Source organism: Typopeltis vanoorti, chromosome 7 (assembly GCF_054136105.1).
Source record: "Typopeltis vanoorti isolate ZY-2024b chromosome 7, IOZ_Tvanoo_1.0, whole genome shotgun sequence".
NCBI lineage: Eukaryota > Metazoa > Arthropoda > Arachnida > Uropygi > Thelyphonidae > Typopeltis > Typopeltis vanoorti.
In genome coordinates, this window is record NC_143555.1 from 124,228,631 (window position 1) to 124,250,927 (window position 22,297).

Consider the following 22,297-nt stretch of genomic DNA (forward strand, 5'->3'; position numbering starts at 1 on the left):
CAGATCCAAGGAGAATCCGTGTTTGGACATGTGAATAGCCATGAGCAATCCCATAAGTTCTGCAATACCTAAAGAGCTGCATATCATGAATTTCATGGAAGAGCTACAGCTCCACACAAGGCTTAATTAATAATGAATACACATCGTCAATTGGCATAGGCCGAGGCATACAGAATCAGGATTGTGGGAGAGCAATGAAAATTGGTTCTGTGCAGCAACGGAAGAGTCATGCTGGATGAATTGTCTAGTCTGATGCATATATATATAGCATAGCAAATGCCATTATCTGAGTGTATTGCCCCACTTATGAAATTTGGAGGTAGCAGTGTAATGTTATAGATTCATTTTTTTGGAATGGATCAGGTGTACTGATCATGTGTATAGAATCATGACTATTAAGCCCATGATGATGATCTTCTAGACAACTGTCTAAATTCTTATCACACCCATGGCTAATAATATATTATAGGTTTACACCTTTTGTAAGCGGAATTCATATATATAAAAAAAAATGCATATCCTGTATTGTAGCAGTTTTTCCCAAAGCAGTGATTGTAAACATATAGTTTGACAATTTGACAAGAATTGCAAAGCATCCAAGTATTGCAACTGCTTACAGAGTTCTCAATCTGAACCTAAGAGATTTTGCATTCCATTCCATTCCATATAGAAATAGGGCATGGTTAAGTATAACAAAGGCAAAAGCAACACATTTCTGTCTACTAATTTCTGTCAATAAAGATGTTTTATTTATACTTGCCCCTGTCCTATGAATTTTGATAGGACAGCCTATATTTTATAAACTTAAAGGGAAAAAAAAAGCAATATATATATATACAGTGGCGTAGCTAGAGCTGTTGTCACCCGGGGCAGTCCCTGAGTTTGCCGCCCCTCTTAATACACACCAAAAATCTTACAAAAAGTCAAAACGATGTATAGGGAAATAAATTAAAACACTATGTTTATTTTTGAAGTAAAACTTTTATTTCAATATTCTAAACTGTTATTTTTCTTGCTTTTCTGTTAGCAAAATCATCGATGACATTGGCGAAGTCTATTCCATAGTAATGTAGATAATTCTTAATCAATTTTATTTAGAAAAACTTCTCTCACAGCTAACAACACTTATAGCAATTGTGAGGAAAGTTCGCAGTAGTATTACAATATTTGGAAATGAGTTCTCCACACTGTATTTTAGAATTAACAGAAAAGTTCAAAAAGGTTCAAAGTGCCGCCCGGGCAGACCGCCCCCTCTGTACCCCCTCCTAGCTACGCCACTGTATATATATATATATATATATATATATGTTATTATTAGTAGTAGTTTTTGTTAGCTTTACCACAACAAGTTTACAATCTTTAGGCTCTAAAATGTCCAAAGCAATTTATAACAAATGCATTTTAATACCACTACTGTACTAATAATATAATTACTTTAATAATAACAAACAAAAAAGTGCAATAGCAGATCAGAGACTATTTCAGTCTGTGATCTGCTACCAATTTCCTTTCAATTTAGAAAACTCAAACAAATATGATTTGAAGATACTATATAATATGACACATTAATTTGTATTTACAAATGCAATCATGCAGAGAGAGAGAGAGAGAGATGCATGTTATTTAAGGACTTAACGGGTTAATAGAATCTTTATTATATATATTAAAATAAATTTTATGATATAAATTTAATCTATATATTAAAATAATTTGAAGAGACATTCTTCTAATTAAAGTAACTTATCATTCAAAAAATCAGTGAAATAATACCCACTTACAACTATGAAACTTGTAATAATGGACACTAGAAACTGCTGATTAATAGACACTAGAAAGTTTTTCAGTTTCAATCTAAAATTGTATTCATTTACAATAAATGACCTTGTGATGTCATACTTGTTTATCTTTAACCATTTTGGCCAAAATTCAGTTTTGTTGGTTTCACTGATGATACATGAAAATTATGAATTAAAAGACTTTATCCACAGAATGGAAAGCATTCTTAATTTTATGAATACAATTTTTATTTTTTTTTTAAATCACAATAGATTTGCATAAGCTGCCATATTATCCAGTTTTTTTTTTACTTAGTTCTGGACAAGTATATAATTCTTTTAAATGGTCACAAAGCAGAACAGACTTGGTGTTTTCTTTATCTGGTATAAATGGCAGGCTTCAATATCCAGCTAAACCAACATCCTCAAGGAAGCAGTACTGTACTGGTTTTTTCACAGTTTATCATATACACATATGCACATACACAAACCTAACTTTTGATTACTTAAAAAAAAAAAAAAATCACAGAATAGCACCATCATGGACCTGCACTGGCTTGCAAGAAGTTCATTTATACCCTTTTGTATTGGCAGGCTCCTTTCTGACAGTATCATGGAGGAAATCTGCTCCTGTGATAATCTTCCAAACAATTTGCAAAAAAAAAAAAAAAAAGATTTTAAAAACTATGTAGCTGAAAATAACCTACAAGATTTTCATTTGGCAAATGGTAGTCACAACTGCTTTAAAACAATTTGTACAATAAGTATGTTTTATGATAACATTTTTAACTCAACAGTACTCACAATAATGAAGTGAACAATGAATGGAAATATGGTCACATATTTTTTTCACAGCCATACGATTAACAGTGAGCCATAATGAAATATTTAAAAATCTTGTGGTCACTTTTGCTGCCTTCCATTCTCTATTAACTGATCAGTTTCATTACAATAACATAACTGTAATTAGGCAGTACCATGGGCAAAATACTCATCTAGAGTATTTTTAATTTCTGCTTAAAAGGACTATACAGACAATGTTCTTTAAGTAAATACTATGTATTCAGTCACATCTTTAGGTCTTCCTGAGCTCCGAGATTAGCAATTGTCTTTTTAATGCGGAGTGCTGTTAGTCGTGCAGCAGCATTCTGATACCAGCATTCCTTCATCACTTTAGACATGACTCGAAGAGCCTTTAAAAAACAAACATTGGAGCAGTTAAAATATTACACAAGCTTTTCACAGCAAAATAAGTTCAGTAGACAAAACTGATTTATATGAACTAATTATTTTAGTCTAATATTTCAGTGACATTATCAAAGATATTTGGATGCAGTCAGAGATAAAAGAGTGCTTTTTCTTTGCTTGTGCGTCGTCTAGAGTTCTGCATATTCTAAATTAGAATATGAAGAACTATGCAAAACCATAAGGAAAAAGATGAGAAATGAAATAAGATCCGATTTCACCAGTACAGCCACTCTGGGCTTGCAGACCACGCTCTGGATACTCGCCACAGAATAAGATGGAAGAAAGCCACAGTCATACACTGCAGCAAGTTCAAGTATGAAAGACTATTCATGGAATCAGCCTCAGACCTTAGGAACATGCCAAACCTCAACAAATTTGGATGCATGAGACTGCCCCAAATTTGGGAAACAATTATCAGAAGAACTTCAGCCCAAAGGCCAAGAACCACCAATATAGCCCACCAGGGGCACCACCAGGACTTTAGGAAAACGTTAGCTTCCTAGCTTCAGTTCTCATTTGCTGTTATGTAGTACTTGTGTGCACGTGTCTTTGTAAATAAGTTCCCAAGAAGATGGCAACGTGACGTTTGCTGAAATATCGGAAAGTATATATTAAAGTTTATTTAATTTATATTTCTAGTATATGCTGTCAATTCCTTAAATATTAGTTATCATGTTTAACCAGCGTATAAGCCTCTCAACAAGAAATAAGATCTTATAACACTAAAAAAATAAAAGAAACAATTGAAACGATAAAAATAAGAAAATACTAAGAAAACATTTATCAGTTGGTAAAAGTCAAATAACTGCAATAAAAGATAAGAATGGAACTACAATAAGGAACCAAGAACAAATCCTACGCAGACTAGAAGAATTTTATAAAGTACTCTATAACGATCCTTCAATAGATAAATCAAATATAAATCATATATAGAATATAAATAAAATATTCTATATGAGATGGAGAAGGGTTTCTCCATTGCATATAGAATTCATCCTCCCATTCACTTCAAGTGAAATAAAACAAGCATTAAAACAAATGAAAAATGGAAAATGTCCTGGTGAAGACCTAATTCACATAGAATTAACTAAATGGGAAGGAAACAATATAATTCACCATGTCACAAACTTACTAAATCTATGCCTAGAAGAGGGGAAGATCCCAGAAAACTGAAAAAATGCTACTCTGATACTGTTATTTAAAAAAAGGGACAAAGAACTATAGAATAATTAGTATTCTCTCTAATCTGTACAAAATTCTCACAAAAGTAATAACAAACAGGTTAACCCCTCTTCTAGACTCAAATCAATGGAATCCTGCTAGTAGAACAAGCAGGATTCATTAAAGGCTTTAACACAATTGATCATATTCATACAGTAAAACAAATAATAGAAAAAGTAGCAGCAGAAGAAAACCAATTGCCTCTCTGTTTAGACTTTATTGATTATGAAAAAAGCATTTGATTCCATCAAAACTAATGGAATAATTAAATCACTCCAGAATCAGGGAGTTCCTCGAGAATATATGGACCTCCTCCAGGAAATATACCACACTGCAACAGCAACAATCCGACTTCACACAAGTAGCGATAAAATATCAATTGAAAAAGGTGTCCGACAAGGAGACGCTCTATCACCCAAAATCTTTACAGCAGTCCTTCAAGAAATATTTAATAATATAAACTGAACAAACCTTGGTATAAAAATTAATAAATAACAGAAACTTAACACACCTAAGATATGCAGATGATGTCATAATTTTTGCAAACACTCCAGAAGACCTTAATATAATGATAGAAGACCTATATCATGAAAGCAGAAAAGTTGGTCTAAAAATAAACAGAGAAAAAACTAAAATCATGTTTAATCATTTTGTAACACCAAAAAAACATAATAATAGAAAACAATTTCTTGGAAAGAATCTCTTCATATACATACTTAGGTCATCTCCAAAAGGAAATAAATAGGAGAGTTCAACTTGCCTGGTGTGCATTCAGAAAATTGAAAAGCATTTTTCAAAACAATGATATTCCACTTTGTTTAAAAAGGAAGCCATTTAGCCATAAACTTGGTCACTAACAAAGCACTGGCAAATAAACTAACAACAATTCAAAGAAAAATAGAGAGGTTGATGCTAGGCATCACATTAAAAGATAAGTGAAACACCTGGATAAGAAGCCAGACTCACATTACTGACATCATTCTTCACCATAAGTGACTAAAATGGAAATGGGCCAGACATCTATCCAGAGGAGAAGATGAGCGATGGACCACCATACTAACAAACTAGGTTCCAAAAGAAGGGAAACGAGGCTGAGGACATCCTAAAAGAAGGTGGAGCGATGAATTGTCAAATTTTGTTGGGGAAAATTGGTAAACTATTGCCAAGAACAGAGAAAGGGGGAAGGAAAGAACTGGAGGAGGCCTTCATCCAGCAGTGGCGAGAAAATGGCTGAAAAGAAGAAGTCTAGAGTATCATAATACACAAGTCAGGTTGGTTAAGTTTTTCTGAACATTTGGTTGTTCTTGATCCTGCATGAATTTATTAACAATCAATGCATAGATATAGATGATGCTATCTTGTTTATTATTATTATTATTATTATTATTATTATTATTATTACTGGATTACTAGAATAGAAGATTTAGACTGTGCAGTTCTACCATGTTATTTATGGTTTCTGATATGCTCATGCATATCAGAACTTCTAGAATTAATGACACCACATCCAGAATAAGTTAAAATTTATTTAATTGCAAACAATGATTCCCATATTTTCCCTATTTCTATGAGATCCTCAGATTAAAAAGTAGAAAATAAGACAGCTTACAGGAATAAAACTCTATAAGCTATTTTATAGGACTTTATTCTGGCCCTCAGATTTCAATCTTGGGAATGGACTATTGTGCCCAGATTTGGTCATCGGGTTTTCAGACGGATGAAGAGATGTTGGAAAGGGTCCAAAGGCACTAAGGTAGTTTCTGACCTCTGGAATGTTGAGTATGAGGAAAGATCGAGAAGATGTAATTTGCAGAGTCTGGTGGAGAGAAGGAAGAGGGGAGATATGATAGAGACCTATAAGGTAGTAAGGGGTTGTTATAAGATTAATGGTGGAGAAGTTTTACAGAGAATAGTGGGAGATCAGGAGAGAACCAGGTCATCCCTGGAAACTGTATAAAGAAGGTGTGAGTAGGGGAGTGAGAGGCAGGTTTTTTTCGTGCAGAGTTGTGAATGATTGGAATGCCTTGCCTGAGATTGTGGTGTCTGCAAGGAGTTTGAGTGTGTTTAAGACACGGTATGATGAGATCTGTGTGTGTGATAAAAGGACCTCCCAGATGAGTCTTTGACTCCATGAGGTCTTGGGTAATAATAATAATAATAATAATGTATATATCAATTTCAATGTTAGATCCGATCCTAATCAATCGTAAACTATATAGTTACAATATGGATTCAACAATCTGCAATAATAAAAATGTATGTTGCAATTTCAATGTTAGATCCAATCCTAATCAGTCGTAAACTATATTTATGCTTTCATTCTTAATTTACAGCACGCTGCTGGTAGTGTACTGAAAAAGTTGAATTCTATAGGATACCAGCTGTTCACATGACACGTAGCATATGCACTCATGGGAATTCAGCTATGAGTCTATAATTGCCTGCCTACAGTGAATCAGTGATCTTTGAAGTCAGTATGCCGAACACAATTCAACGACAATCTAGCAAGTGAGAGAATCCCTTTTATTATTATTTTTTATCTTTATTTGGAATAGTATCGTGCACTGGTCTACAGTTTTGTGCGGTTTTATTCAAACATTTTTATAAAAATTGTTAATAATATTAATACTATATTTATTCACTGAGGCAATGTTGCTTTCCAAGCCAACAAGAAAAAGAAAAATTGCTGATGAGAGGAGAAAATTTCAAGAAAAATGGGAATTAAATTACTTCTGCACTGAAACAAAGGACAAAATTGTGTGCATTATTTGTAACAAAACAATTAGTGTCGCCAAAGAATATAATAAAAAAGGCACTACGATAAAATTCACAAAGAACAATATTCATACTTTGATGGTAAACTGAGAGAAGAAAAAGTAAGAAGTATGAAGATTTCACTTCAAAGTCAACAAGAAGTATTTTCAAAAATTATGAAAGATAATGAATCAGCAGTGAGAGCCAGTTATGAAATCAGCTATTTATTGGCGAAACATTCCAAATCTTTTAGTGACGGTTCCTTGGTTAAGGAATGTATGATAAAAGCAGCCAAAAACGTATGTCCCAAAAATGTGCAAGTATTTCGTGATATTTCTTTGTCCAAAAATACTGTGATCTAAAGAATAACCAAAATGGCAGATAATCTGCTTGACCAGTTGCAAGAAATATCCGCAAATGTACAGTGCTTTTCAATTGCACTTGACGAAAGTTTCGATATTCACAACGTGGCTCAAGTTGCTTTGTTTCTTGGGCTTGCGACGACAATATGAATATTACTGAAGAGTTCTTGAAAATGATTCCCATTCATGGAACCACTACAGGGGTAGACATTTTTGACGCTGTGTGGGGCATTTTTGAAAAATATCAACTTCCTCTGAACAGGCTCGTAGCAGTGACAACCGATGGTGCTCCAGCAATGACAGGCAAAAATAAAGGTTTTGTATCAAGACTTGCAGCAAAGTTAAAGGAAATGTATCCAGACATTCCAAAACTGCAATCTTTCCACTGCATTATTCATCAGCAGGTCCTGTGCTCCAAAATGTTGGAAATGAGTAGCGTACTTAAGCCTGTGACAAATACCGTGAACTTCTTCCGATCCAGAGGCCTCAATCACTGCCAGTTTGCACAATTTCTAAAAGACTTGGAGAGTGAATTTGAAGGGCTACCTTATTAAACAGAGATTCATTGGTTATTTTGTAATAAGGTTCTAAAAAGCTTTTTTTTTACTTTTAGAGGAGATCAAATTGTTCCTAGAAATGAAAAATCATGATGTTGCATTTCTTAATGATCAGACATGGGTACAAGATCTGGCATTCTTAGTTGATATTACAGGACATTTGAATGATTTAAATGTCAAACTTCAGGGGAAAGATCAGTTAATAACATACATGTATGATGCACTGGCAAGTTTTAGATGTAAGTTAGTTTTGTTTCAAAATCATTTAAAAGAGAATATTCTAAATTATTATACTTTCCAATGTGTGAACAGTTGAACAATAAGAATCAAAGTTTACCTTTTCTCAATATTGTCCCAAACTAGAAAATATAAAAGAAGAATTTGATAGGCGATTTAAAGATTTCAAGGCGCAAGAAGAAGTTTTTTCGCATTTTACAGATCCTTTTTCCTTTAATTTCGAAAAAGCTCCTATTTGTATTCAAATAAAACTTATTGATTTCCAAAATGATTCCATTCTAAAAACGAAATACCAAGAAGTTGGTGTACCAAAATTATACAGTTATTTAGGTCAAAAATATCCGGAAATAAAAAAGTTTGCAGCAAATATTCTATGTTATTTTGGAAGCACCTATTTATGCGAACAATTATTCTCATGTATGAAAGGTAACAAAACAGCCCACAGATTAACCGAGGTCAACCTTTCTACCATAATGAAGGTCGTATGCTCACAATCTTTGAGTCCAAATTTTGACAGGCTGGTTAATAATAAACGCTGTTAAGTGTCGGGAAAAAAATAAAATACTGAAATTAAATTATTATAATTATATTATGCAAGTATATATATATATATATATATATATATATTTTTTTTTTTTTTTTTTAACCAGAAAATATAATTTTTCCCCAAAATATTTTCAGTAACATTTAAAAATTCCTTTAAAAATTCAAAATATAGGTTTCCCCTTCCCCGGCCAAAAAAAAAATATATATATATACATATATAGAAGTATTTTATTTCAATGCAAACACAAAAAATTTCAAATTAACAGAACGTCCTGTAAATTTTTGTGATGGTTATTAATGAGAGTTTATACTTTTTTTTTTAGAATGTATAAATATATAAATATTTGATTTATTTAAATAAAATTTAATTTTGTTTTAATTTGGATTAAATGCTATCTATTGTAAATATCAATATAATAAAAATATTCTTTATATTAATTTTTCTTTTGAGTTGTCATAATCATTATACTATTATTTTGTCTTGTAATGCTTAGAATAAATAAAATTTTTGTTATTAATTTTCCAATTTATTTATACTCATTTTTTAACTTCCCTTGGATTCTAATTAGTGCAGGTTTTTTTTAGTCGAAATTTTTTGCAGCTCACTTGAGATACAGTTTTATAGCAAATGGCCTGCAGTCCAATTTGAGTTTGACACTCCTGCTTTAAGGGATAGTAATAGGGATCTTCGTGCTAAAGTGCTTTCTGTTCAGATTAGCTGCTGTGGAGCTGATTTGAACCCTACTGCTTACCATAAGAACATAAAAATAGCATCATTAAAATCCTGTTTGGTATAGCCAAGGAGTGTGTTCCATGTATCAGTCAATATGGATCGGTCTGTGTGGTAAACAGAGTGTAATCATGGATAGCACAGACTGTGATCACAGAAAGTGTCTAAGTTATTTAGCTAATGGAGAAGACACAGCTGATTAACATACTGTTATCAGAAAAATATGTTAACTCAAATATTTAGCAAGGTTTCCCAAGCTTGTGATTCAGGCTAAAATGGCAAATGGTACTTTTGGTTTATATATTTTAATAAAAGATAAATACAGATAAGGAGGAATAGAGAAAAGGAAGAGAAAATATGGCAATGTTTACTTGGTCGCTAAAACATATTAGCAACCAAAATATAATGATTTCTTCTTTCTTTTTTGAAAGCTGGAAAATAATCTTTAGAAGTTTTAAGATTAATTTTACAGATTATATGACAACTCAGTAGGAAGTGCAACAGTTGCAGTCATTAGTTTTTTTAAAATCCAATGATTAGGAAGATAAGGGTATAGGTACTGTAGTATTACTCTTATCTGTTCTGGGTAACAATGTTATGGTTTTTCTTCAAATTGCTCAAAACTGCTTTATTTTATTGCTTTGTGGAGATTTAGAAGTTTTTCAGATAGGTGCAATGCCCAGTCTCACACAGCTGGCTATACTGATGAATTTCACACCTCTTTCAACATAATATATGAAGGTTGTTAGTAACTTTTTGTGTGTGTGTGTGTGTGTGTGTGTGTGTGTGTGTGTGTGTGTGTGTGTGTGCATGTGCTACAGAATAATTGATTGCCATTTTTATTTAAAATGGAAATTTCAAACTATCTTTCATCGCCACCTCATTATTTTATGTTCCCCCCCCCCTTCCCCTTTGTGAATCTCTAATTTGTCAAATTTTTTGATTAGTTAATCTCAGAAACTTTCATGACTGTGCCATTTGATATATGAAGGCAAAAAAATAGCAAAAATACCAAAAGCACAAATTCACATGGAGAGAAAAATCACAAAACAAAGAAAATAAACAAGTCTGTTGGCTTTAATTAATATTGCTAACAAAAAAATTATGATTATGTTGAACATACAGCTTGACAAGCTCACACAAATTACCTATGAGATATCTACTCTAATTTTGTATCAAAATATTATGTTGAACTACTGCACTGACTTAAACTAAAAGACAATAACGATACAACATGATGAAATGTTATGTCAACTGGAGTGTTATCTAGTTAACATGTTATCTAGTCATAGTTTGCCACCAAAAACAATAAACAGTTTTTGGTGGCAAACCATGGCAAAGAATGAAATGTCAGCTAATGGAAACAACACAGTGAAATTTAAGATGCACACCATCAAAATAAGAAGTAATGAGGGACAGGAAGTTAAACTGGCAGAAAAATAGAGAAGCCACATCAACATACATGGTGTTACCAAAGCAAAGAAAACAAAAACTTATAAACAACAACTACAAGATGTTATATTCAGGCAATAATAATCATAGAAAGGAAGGATTAGGTACAGTTTTTTTTTAGCACTAAACATAAAATAACCTTGAATGGCAGGCAATTTCAAATAGAAATGAGTGCAAACATCAAAATGGAGAATTGGAAAAATGACTTTTTTTTGTGCCTGTGTGTCTACATTTGTGACCTATTATTCATTGGGGGGGGGGGAGCAGCTGACATAAAGGAAAAGTTGGGCCTTTTTGGAGATCTCAACAAGCAGGAAATGAATACTTGATATATAGAAGTGTTTTGCAAAATTTGTAGAAAAGGAAGCTAATAATAATATATGCTGGATTTCTGTTCAGGACAGAGACTAATCATTACCAATACCATGTTCAAACATAAAGATGTGCACAAATTTACATGGAGAGAAAATTCAAGAAATAAGGAAAGGCTTAATGTTATTGTTGACAGCAATACGATGTTGAAAGCAATATGAAAGTTAATCCTTGGAAACATCACATAGCAATAATAATATGTTTGCACTGGTTCAGGACACAAGAGTATACAGTAGATTATTATTATTACGGGTATCTCCATGGAGTCAGTAGACTCATAGCAGAATATGAAATAACAGTGATCATTTAGTTTTGGGCAGGATAAAAATATGTAAGACAATTTTCAAAATAATCTAAGTTGAGCAGCTTTTAGAGGTATAGACTGTAGCCTCAACACAAATATTATAGGAGAAAAAAAAATTAAAGCATTTGAAAGCCTTGAAGTCTACGGCAAAATTTGAAGAAAACACTGACTCAGCAAAGGAGACAGGTATGAGGTTGTTTGCAAGGAAAGTAAAATCCAAACTTCATGGACTCAAAAAAGTTGAGACAATCCTGGAAAAGAAGAAAGCATATCAAAACTTCCTAACAATAAGTCATCAGCTGCCTGAGAGAATACAAAGAAAAATGTAAGAAAGCAATGTATGTAAAAGTAGCTAAACAAAGAAGGCTTTGGTAAGAAAAAAAACAGAAGATAAATATCACAAAAATGACAAAATGTTTTGGACACTGAAGCTGAGATGATAAAGGTGATATAAATCCTGAAGATAAAAAATATCTTCTGGATATCTGAAGTAATTACTTTGAAAGAATGTTAAATATTAACAAGGTAGCATAGATAGCATCAATGGAAGAATCATATTTGGTGGATTGAGTGATGGAGACAGAGAGTTGTAGAGTAGGGGCCCTTCCTCGATGAGTCTTTGGACTCCCTGGAGGTGTCACGTAATAATAATAATAATATTAAATTAAACTCCCTACTGGCTTTGAAATATTTTTACGTCTAACCAAAGTATGGATGTGAAGCATACAACAGAGTTGAAAAAACATGGATAAAAAGTGCTAGCCACCAGTTATCATCATTAAGAGGTGTGAAATTCTTCACACTCAAGAGAACCCTTAATTAGATTAACTTGGGTTCATGGCTGCTTTTCAGAGCAAGCACTACTAAGCTGCACAAAACATGTAGTAACTTAGAGTATATGCAGTGTAGCTGTAAATTTAAATAGAGATATAGACTAAAGATATACAATTTTTAAAAAAAAATTGCTAGTCCTGTTATCATATAATTATAGTTTGTTGTTAATGATGAGACAAAATAATAGAAACTTCCATTCTTCTGAAATATATATTTTTTTTATCTGAAGGAAAAAAAAGAAAAAGAAAAAGTCATCGACATATATGGAAAATGATGGTTATCAATTATTGCACATAAATCTTGTACTTGCCTAGAAAAAGAAATTCAAGAATCATTTTTGTTTAAATATTACCTAATTATGGTTAGATGACATTTAGTTTTTTTTTTTAATTTTTTTTTTTTTATCATCAATAAAGATTTTTGAGAACAAAATTACTTTCATGCAACAATTATTTCATAAAAATAACTGTTTCATAATAAGCCAGTGCTACTAAGTAGCATGAAATGAATAGTTCCTTACAATAAATGTAGTGTAGCTGTAATTTTAAATAGAGATAATGGACTACACATGCACAATATGTTTTTATATTTCTACTCATCTTTTATCATATAATTATAGCTTGTTGTTAATGGTAGGAAAAATGAGACAAACTTCCATTCTGAAATATATGTTTATCTGAGACAAAAACAAGCCATCAAAGTATATGGAAAATGACTACAATCAATTATTGCATACAAATCTTGTGTCAGCCTAGTAAAGAAATGTCAGAGTCCTTTTTTTCTTTTTTTAATATTGCTGATTATGGTTAAGTGACCATTCAATGTTTTTTTTTTTTCCCAAAAAATATTTACTGAAGATAATTACTTTCATGAAACAATTATTTTGTAAATATATATATTGCATTTACTGCAAAGGTATGTGTGTTAGCAAGGTATCTTGTGTCAGCCTAGCAAAGAAATGTCAGAGTTCTTTTATTATTATTATTATTTTTTTTTTTAATATTGCTGATTATGGTTAAATGACCATGTAACGTTTTTTTTTTTCCCCAAAAAAATATTTACTGAAGATAACTTTCACTTTCACTTTCATGAAACAATTATTTTGTAAATATATATATATATATATTGCATTTACTGCAAAGGTATTTATTAAATTTCACTGTTTCTTCTAAATTACATTTTATTTATGTTTATATATAAATCCAATTATAAATCACATCTAGAATGCTTACTGTTGGTAGACTTCACTATGGGAGATCCTACTGTCACGTACACAGTTTATCATACCACACTTCAAATACATTCATCTCCATGCTCACTACATTCCAATTGCTAACCACTCCCCATGCAAAAAACCTACTCCTTTGCTCACACTGTTCATATCTAGCTTCTGGGGATGACCTCTTGTTCTCTTCCTGTCTTCACCCATTCTATACAAACCTCTTCTGCATTAATCTGGAATAATTCCTTAACAACTTATGTCACAATCATATTCCTCTCCTCCTCCTCCTCTGCCTATCCACCAGTTTCTGCAAACTGCATTTTCTTAATCTGTCTTCATACTCAACATTCCAGAAACCACCTGAGTCAATCATCTCTGGACCCTTTCTAATACATGCACTTTTTGAACACCAGGTGACCAAATCTGTGCACAGTAATCCATATGTGGCCTGATCAAAGCCTTATATAATGGAATCATAATGTCCTTACATCTTCAAATCAGTGACCTCCACATCATTCCCGTTATCCACTGTGCTGTCCTCACAATTTTAGCAATGTGTGCCCAAAATTTCAGGTTCTTGTCCACAATCACTCTCAGATCTCTCATCTCCTCTAGTTCCTCAAAGATATTTCCACCAACTGTTTACTCTACATTCCATCTTTGCTTCTCAAATTTCAAAATCTTACACTTTGCAAGATACAACCGACAACTCCACTCACATGCCAATTCAGCCAGTGCATTCAAGTCTTCTTGCAAAGTCACAGCATCCATAATTCTCCCCAACTCTGCAAACAACTACACATCATCATTCAGACCTCTCCCAATATTTTTAACATGCTGAACAGCAAAGCAGGTCACAAAACAGACCACTGGGGTACACCACCACCACCAGTGACTTTCCTCTTCTGGGATACTGCTCCTCCACAGACAACTTGCTGATACCTATTAGATAGCCAATCTCCAATCCAGTGCACTAATTTATTATTATATAGCTCCATCCATTCCAATTTAATTACCAATTTCTCATGTGGCAATTTATCAAAGGCCTATGCATCATTCTTATCCAGTGCACTTGTTATAATAAGTAAGCAGATTGCTAAAATATGACCTTTCTTTAACAAACCTATGATAACCATCAAAGAGTATTTTGCTGTTGTCAACCAAATTCTGAATCTTGGTCCTAACTAATCTCTCTAGAACTTTAACCACAACTCCAGACTGGTCTATAATTCAAAACCTTAGTCTTATCATCTCCCTTATGGAGCATAACAATTTTCCCTTTTTCCGCTCTTTTGGAACTTGACTCAGTGCAAGATTCATGATAAAAAAGATATGTAAAAGCTGTTCTTAATTCCCAGGAACATTCCCTCAAAACACATGGTGAAATATCATTAAGTCCTATGGCCTTATTAACATCAAGTTTATTCAATTCCTTATATATCCCTTGCTCACTTACTAACAGTTCCTCCTCCTCCCTTCCCACTGCATTTAAGTTCTGCATGATTTCACATGCACTATATCCTCTGCAGAAGTTATCATTCCACCATTTTCACCGATCAATGTCATCCTTCCATCATCATTCTTTCTTCTACTGGCGTAAACAGGGATTGCATCCTACAGTCTTCAAAAAGAATGCCAATTGTAGGTTACCACAGCACAATAATGTATCAGAGGTTTCTACAATCTATTTTCTGTATGGGACTGATCCATATCTTTATAGCCTTCGCAGTTCACAAGGCAACAAAAATTCCTTTTGGTTTGAAAAGCCATGATTCAAATCTCATTTAAGATGTGAAGAACTTTTATGAGAACTTTTCAAATGAAGGTGAGTTAGCCAGTCTCATACTGAAGTAACAAGGTCTTTCATCCCAGAAACTGGTTTTTTCTTATAGCAAAACAGACAAGCTGACCAGAAAGAGAGAGAGAGAGAGAATGCACACACACGCACGCATGCACGCACACAAAATTGACAGACATAGGAGACTATGCTGAAAAGGATAACCAACTTTAATCAGAGCAGCATTAATTAGGTTTCTATAAAGCATAGTTATGAGGTGCATCCAAAAAGTAAGGTCCATTCAGAATTTACTGCCAGATAAGATATGGGAAAGGGATTGCATGCATGGTAGCATAGAATGACTCATTGGCTAGATGTTGACATTTTACTTTCATCATGTTATCTTTTGGTGTCTTCTAGGAAAAATTTATATTGAGTGCTGTGATAAAAAATCTCACCAGTTATGAGGCTCATGATGTGATACAGTTTTTGTTTGCAGAAAACAACAGTGCTGTAGAAATTTACTGATGACTGCATAAGCTTTACGGGCCCAATGAGTGACTGTAAGGTTTAAACAAATGACACAATGGTGTCATTTTGCTTAAAGAAGGGCACAAGAGTGTTCACAATGAAAAGCACAGTAGCTGGCCAAGTGTGGTGACAGATGATTTGGTGGAAAGAGTGAACACCAAAATTCATGAGAATCATCATTTCACAATTATGGAATTGTCTTTTGAATTCCAGGAAGTTTCCCACTCAGTCATTCATGAAATTGTGACAGAAAAGCTAAGGTATAAGAAATTGTGTGCCAGATGGATCCTCAAAATGCTGACCGATGCATAAACAGCAACAAGTGGAATCAGCATAAAATTTTTTAGAGTGCTATGAAAATGAAGGAGATGAACTTTTTTCTCATGCATGAGTGATGAAATGCTGAGTCCAAACAACAATCAATGTAATGGCATCATTCATCATCTCTGAAAGCAAAAAAATTCAAACAGGAACCATCAATCAAAGAAATTATGGCCACTGTCTTCTGGGACTGAAAAGGGATCCTGTTCGTCAATTTTCTTCAGTAAGGAACCACAATTAATGCTGATGCATATTGTGAAATGCTGAAGAAACTCAGACAAGCAATTCAGAACAAAAAAATGAGGAATGCTGTCGTCAGAGATCCTGCTTTTGCATGACAACGTGTGAGTTCACAGTGCAGCTCAAACTGTCCAGCAAATTCAGAAGTTTGGGTCAGAACTTTTCAACCATACACCCTACAGCCCTAACCTTGAACTCAGTGACTACCTCTTGTTTCTGCAGTGACTCCCATCTCAGCAGTTTGGAGAAGATGAGGAACTGAAGAACATCGTGGCTTAGTGGTTGAACTCATTGGCATCAAACTTTTTTGATGAGGGCTGGTGCCACAATACCAAAAATGCCTGGAAGTCAATGCAGACTATATGAAAAAATAAAGTATGTATGTAGTTATTTTAGCATATAATAAATGTTTTTTCTTCTCTCCAGTTTTTTTTGACTGGACCTTACTGTCTATATGTACCTATATGTACTTGTACTTGGCTATGAGAGGCCACTGAGCCTAACATATAAAGGAATAATGATATGACACCCATCAGTCTGACACACACACACACAAATATATATATAGAGCTTGACAAATAATACAAAACATTACTCGCTAACCAAAACATATACCCACCCAAGAATCCTCAATTTTTTTAATGTCCCAATATATCAACAGGATTCCCATAAAGTGATAGGATATTATACAGTAGTTGAAGTTTTTTTATTTATTTATTTATTTTTTTATTAAACGAAAGAGAATATTGTATTTTGTCCAGTCTTGCCACCTTCCATGTGCCCATAATGAGTGGGCATATGTCTTGAGCCCTGTGTGTGTGTAAGGTTTTTTTGACATTTGCTTCTGTCACCAGTCACTGATATATATTGTGTATGCCAGTGAAGACATGGATTTGAGTAATTTTTTTGACTACCCAGTATATGCTTATACTGGGTGGCACATAAGTCGTGAAGGGGTTTAAAATGTGAATAACTCATAACTAATAAAAAAAAACTCCAGGTTCTGTATTTTATTATAACAAAAAAAATAAATAAATAAATAAAAAATTATTAAATATTTAAATCCCTTCATGACTTATAGGCCATCCTGTATATACAATGGTTTCCATAAATTAAAAAAATCATAACCCAAAAACTGTATTATGAATTTTTATACAATTCAGTGAAAAGCAGTATGTTATGAGATGTGAAAGAAACACCTACAAAATATGGCAAATAAACAGTTTAATTCAGTAGCAAGTGCTTCAATAAGAAATGTGGTCATCTCTCACAGCAATACAGAGCTCATGATATTTCATACTGTTTATAATGATGTCCAGATGATAATAACAACCACTGCTCTTGCAGAGTTCCCTTAAGTCCCTCAAGATTTTGAGGAGGAGGTTGAGAGCAGCAACGCCTCTAACCAGAACATCCCAAACATGCTCGATAGGATTAAGGTGAAGAGACCTGTCTGGCTAGTCAATATGTATGATAGTCTCTTCTTGAAGATACTGGTCCATGAGCTTTGCTTGATGAAAACAAGCATTATCATCTTATAGGATAAATGTCTCCCTTATCATACCTGCATACAGATGAACATAGGAATCCAAGACCTTGTCTCTATAAGTTGCAGCATTCATGGTTCTGCCAGGAAGCACATATAGGTTGGTGCATTGACCCAATGAGATGCCTCCCTAAACCATCACATTACCTCCACCATAAGTGTCCTTTCATGGATATTGGAGGGATGATAACATGTCCTTAGTTTCCTCCAGATCAGAGCATGCCTGGTATCACTTTGCAGATCAAATCGGGACTCATCTGTAAACAATACTGACCTCCATTGGTCTTGGGTCCAGTTGATGTGGAGCCTGGTCCATTTCAAATATTCTCTTCTGTGCCATGGGGATAGGGCCATGCATACTACTAGTCACCTAGTATATATACTACCTTTGCGAAGCCTTCTACACACAGTGGAAGCAGATACCAATGTTCCTATAGCCAGCACAAAGTCAAATCATAGCTGATTCAGGGTAGCACTCCATTTTGATAAGAAGATAATCTGGGATATCAGTCACCCACTGCAGTTATAGCCCATGGTCTGTTTCACTGTATCTCTGGGATGCTGTTTGTGAACTGTTGAAATTGGTTACACAGTCTGTGAACAACAGAATGGCTCCCATGAAACTATCTGGCTACCTCCTTCTGACTATGCATGGCCTCTAGTCATGACGACTCACTACCTGAATTCATCTCTTAAATGATGTATTGCAGCCACATCTAAGAATCCTACTATCACAAAATATCTTGTTCTCCCTCCAGACATGAATCAAAAATTACTCCAAAATGTTTACTTTTATGGCATCTTATTCGCATATACTGCTGATAGCACCACTTGTTTCTAGACAATAGTCAGACAGCATCACTTTTTTTACATAATGTAACTAACTTTCATATGTCTCCCCCCCCCCAAGTTATTACAATTTTTCTCTTTGTTCCTTAATTTAGAGTAATGCACAACACACACACAGATGTGTGTGCGTGTGTATAGGGCCTGACAATTTATGCCAAACTTTACTTGCCACACAAAAAATTTACTCATGGAAGAGCCCACCATTTTTTAATAATATATCCCAATAGTCAACAGAATTCTACAAGACTTACAAAAATAACAAAATGAAGATTAGAAGCTTCTGTTTCATTCAGAATTTTTTCCTCCACAGTATACAATACCATTGAAAACCATCAGTGCACAATAGTTGGAGAAGTTATTTATTTTATTTAAAAAATTAAATTAAAGTTGCAGGCTGGACAAAATATTCTATTTAATCCAGTCTACAATTATGCTCTACTGAAGAATCGTGAAAATTTTATAAAAATATGTCCATCTCCATTTTATTTTACTGCAGAATTACCAAAAAAATGCAGACTTCAAAAATTTAAAAGACCTTTCTAAAAAGGTTTCATTTTAAGAAACCATTTTAGAAAGGCCTTTTAAGTGGGTCTAATTTTAAAAAGTCTAATTTTGATTGTGCTTGTTTTATCATTCAAAATATATTGGACCTTCAAGATATTCCCATCTAAAATGCAATTCTGATTAATGATTATATTTCTGACAATTTCATCTAAAAATAAAAATAAAGTTACAAAGTAATTTTTAATGTACCAAAGAAAAAACGCTATACAATAAGAAAATTTTACCTCACATGATTGCCACCTATTTGGAATTGGTGGCCGCTGTCTATCTGTACAAACCACTTTCTTCATATCATCTATGGTAGGATCTGAAGGTACCATATCAAAGTACGGTAACTGATAGTCTTCATAAATTCCTAGTTACATGTTAAAATAAATAGTTATGATTATAAAAAATATATAATCATATGAAAACATTATTGATAGCAATTAATGTAGCAATTTCATTTTTATATCCATGAACACTTAAGGTCAAACTCAGTTTCACTGCCATGGTCATAACATTATTATTATTAGTATTACTTCCATTCCATATTTCCAGATTTTGCAAGTATCTCCATGGAGTCAGACGACTCATCACAGGAGACCTCAGCTAATCATCATTTACACAATACCTATCATACATACCACCCCTTAAGCTCATTTATTATCCAGGCACTCATGACTACATCTGGTACACTCATTTACTACTCCCCAAACAAAATATCTAATCTGTTATCAGAATATTAGATTCTGTGGACTTGAAAAAGCTGTGAGTGGACAACAGGAGGAGTGGAAAATTCTGGTACACCATTACTAACCACACTTTCATAAAATTTCCAGGGGCGACCTGTTGTTCTCTCCCTACTCATCATGTATTGAAAATTTAATCATATATATTTTAATGCAAGCTCTGTCACATAGATCTTAGCAATAAAGTTATTACATTCTAGTGGCATCTGAGCAGATATTATAATGTTTGGGACAACAGTAGAAGTTTCCACTAGGATCTGATTTTGAAATGTCAGTGTAAACTAGCACAAAATCAGAGTATTAGATTCTGTGGACTTGAAAAAGCTGCTAGTGGACAACAGGAGGAGTGGAAAATTTTGGTAGCCTGCAAAAAGGAAAGATTCATACATACATGGTGGTATGTATGAAAGCCAAGATGGCAGTGTGTTTAGTGATGTTTGCATGTCTTCCCCAATATCTAGAACTTTTATTTGTAAACCAAAATGGTTGTATGGAAGTTTGATGAATATTGTACAGATTCAACATTTTTTGTCCCATTGTGGACAAAAGATAGTTGGCTATGTGGCATGGTCTGGCAGGGATTTTATTTTTATAATGTATGATGACAGCTGTTGAAGTTGAAGAAACAAAGGTGGATCATTTGTGTTGACATATATAGACTAGGAAGAGTGGTGAAGTTTGAAATGCTCCTGTTGCAATGGCTTAATGGTAAACAGGATCCAGCCAGTTTCTTGTCATATACGAGTCCCAAGAACTTGGCTTCTGATGCAATCAGAATTAAAGTTTGTCCAAGTCAGAGTTCTGGTTGAGGATGAAGACCATATCTGTGGTAATGATGCACATAACTGTCTTCTATTATGAAAATTTGAACCCATTCACAAAAGCCTATTTTGGAAGATGGTCAATGGCTTGCTAGCTGTCTTTCTATGGCCCTCATGTCACACAAATGACAAAAGATGATAAAGTCATCCACATAGGGCATTATAGTTGGAGAAAGTTGTTCAGTTATCAAGTTAATCTTGATTGCAAAAAATGTAACACTTAAACATGTGAGGCACCCTCCTCTTGGTATATTATATATATATATATATATATATATATATATACACACACACTTGGGAGAGAGCAGTTCCCACTCATACTTCGAAGATCTGGTTGGATAAAAAAGTTACTGATGAAGATTATGAGATGATTAAACAAGAGGTGCTTAAGAGTCAAAGCTATATAACTGAGAGGAGACTTCCACATAGCCAATCTTTTAAATTTTGGTCTCATTTTGGTCTCAGAGATTCCCCTCTGAGACCAAAATGGTGTAGATCTTACAATATTCCAAATCTCCAAGCAGTGTTATATGCTTTTTCCATATCAAAGAAAAGCAATACTAAATGTTTGTGTTTTAGAATAGCATTTCTAATGGATGCTTCAAGCCAGACTAGAACATCAGTTTTAGAAAATATTTGCAGAAGCAAAATTATGTTCTCTCCAGAAACCATAAAAAAACGAGTTAACCAATTTTTTCCACAATTTTGTAGAGGGGCAGCTGGTCAGGGCAATGGGATGATAGTTTATTTGGGATTTTTGGTCTTTCCCTGGTTTAGAAAGGGCAATAATAATAGCCTTTTGCCAGGTATCTGGAAACCCATTCTTCCAGAAAATTCTGCTGAAAAGATGCAGCAGTTGATCCATGGCTGATCGTAACAGATGAGTAATCGTCTCATCTCATCTGTTACCATCTGTTATCAATCTAACCATCAAATTCCTGATATACATACCCTCAAGGGGGGTGTACAGGATACGATAGTACTACATGAAAAATTACATCATTATTAATTTCCTATCTACAATTTTCCACCAAATCAGTCTGCTACTTGTCAAGACTCCAACATTATCAGATCTTATATTTCTATCTTCTAAGGTACTTTTTACTATATCAATTCACCTATATCTTGGTCTTCCTCTGGGTCTTTTTCCAGCCAACCTGGCAGAGAACACTTGTTTTGCTAATCTTTCTTCACCCATTCTGTTTAAGTGACCACACCACCTGAGATTAGCTCTGCTAATGCAATCCTGGATGCTGACAATGTCAAGTTCTTTCCAAATATCCTCATTTTTAACATGATATTG

General features: G+C 33.7%; 1 protein-coding gene across 3 annotated transcripts in view; it reads right to left on the bottom strand.

The window, feature by feature from the left end:
* Nucleotides 1-1,836: 1,836 nt before the first annotated feature.
* Nucleotides 1,837-22,297, bottom strand: part of LOC150105032 (TGF-beta receptor type-1-like) — a 458,896-nt gene continuing 438,435 nt past the window's right edge. For all 3 annotated transcript variants that reach the window (XM_090395458.1, XM_090395460.1, XM_090395459.1), the window contains 2 exons: nucleotides 19,667-19,797; nucleotides 1,837-2,968 (listed from right to left, as the gene is read on the bottom strand). In XM_090395458.1, coding sequence (XP_090251584.1) covers nucleotides 2,843-2,968; nucleotides 19,667-19,797 — 257 coding nt within the window. In that variant the 3' untranslated portion in view covers nucleotides 1,837-2,842. The remainder of the gene's footprint in view (nucleotides 2,969-19,666; nucleotides 19,798-22,297) is intronic.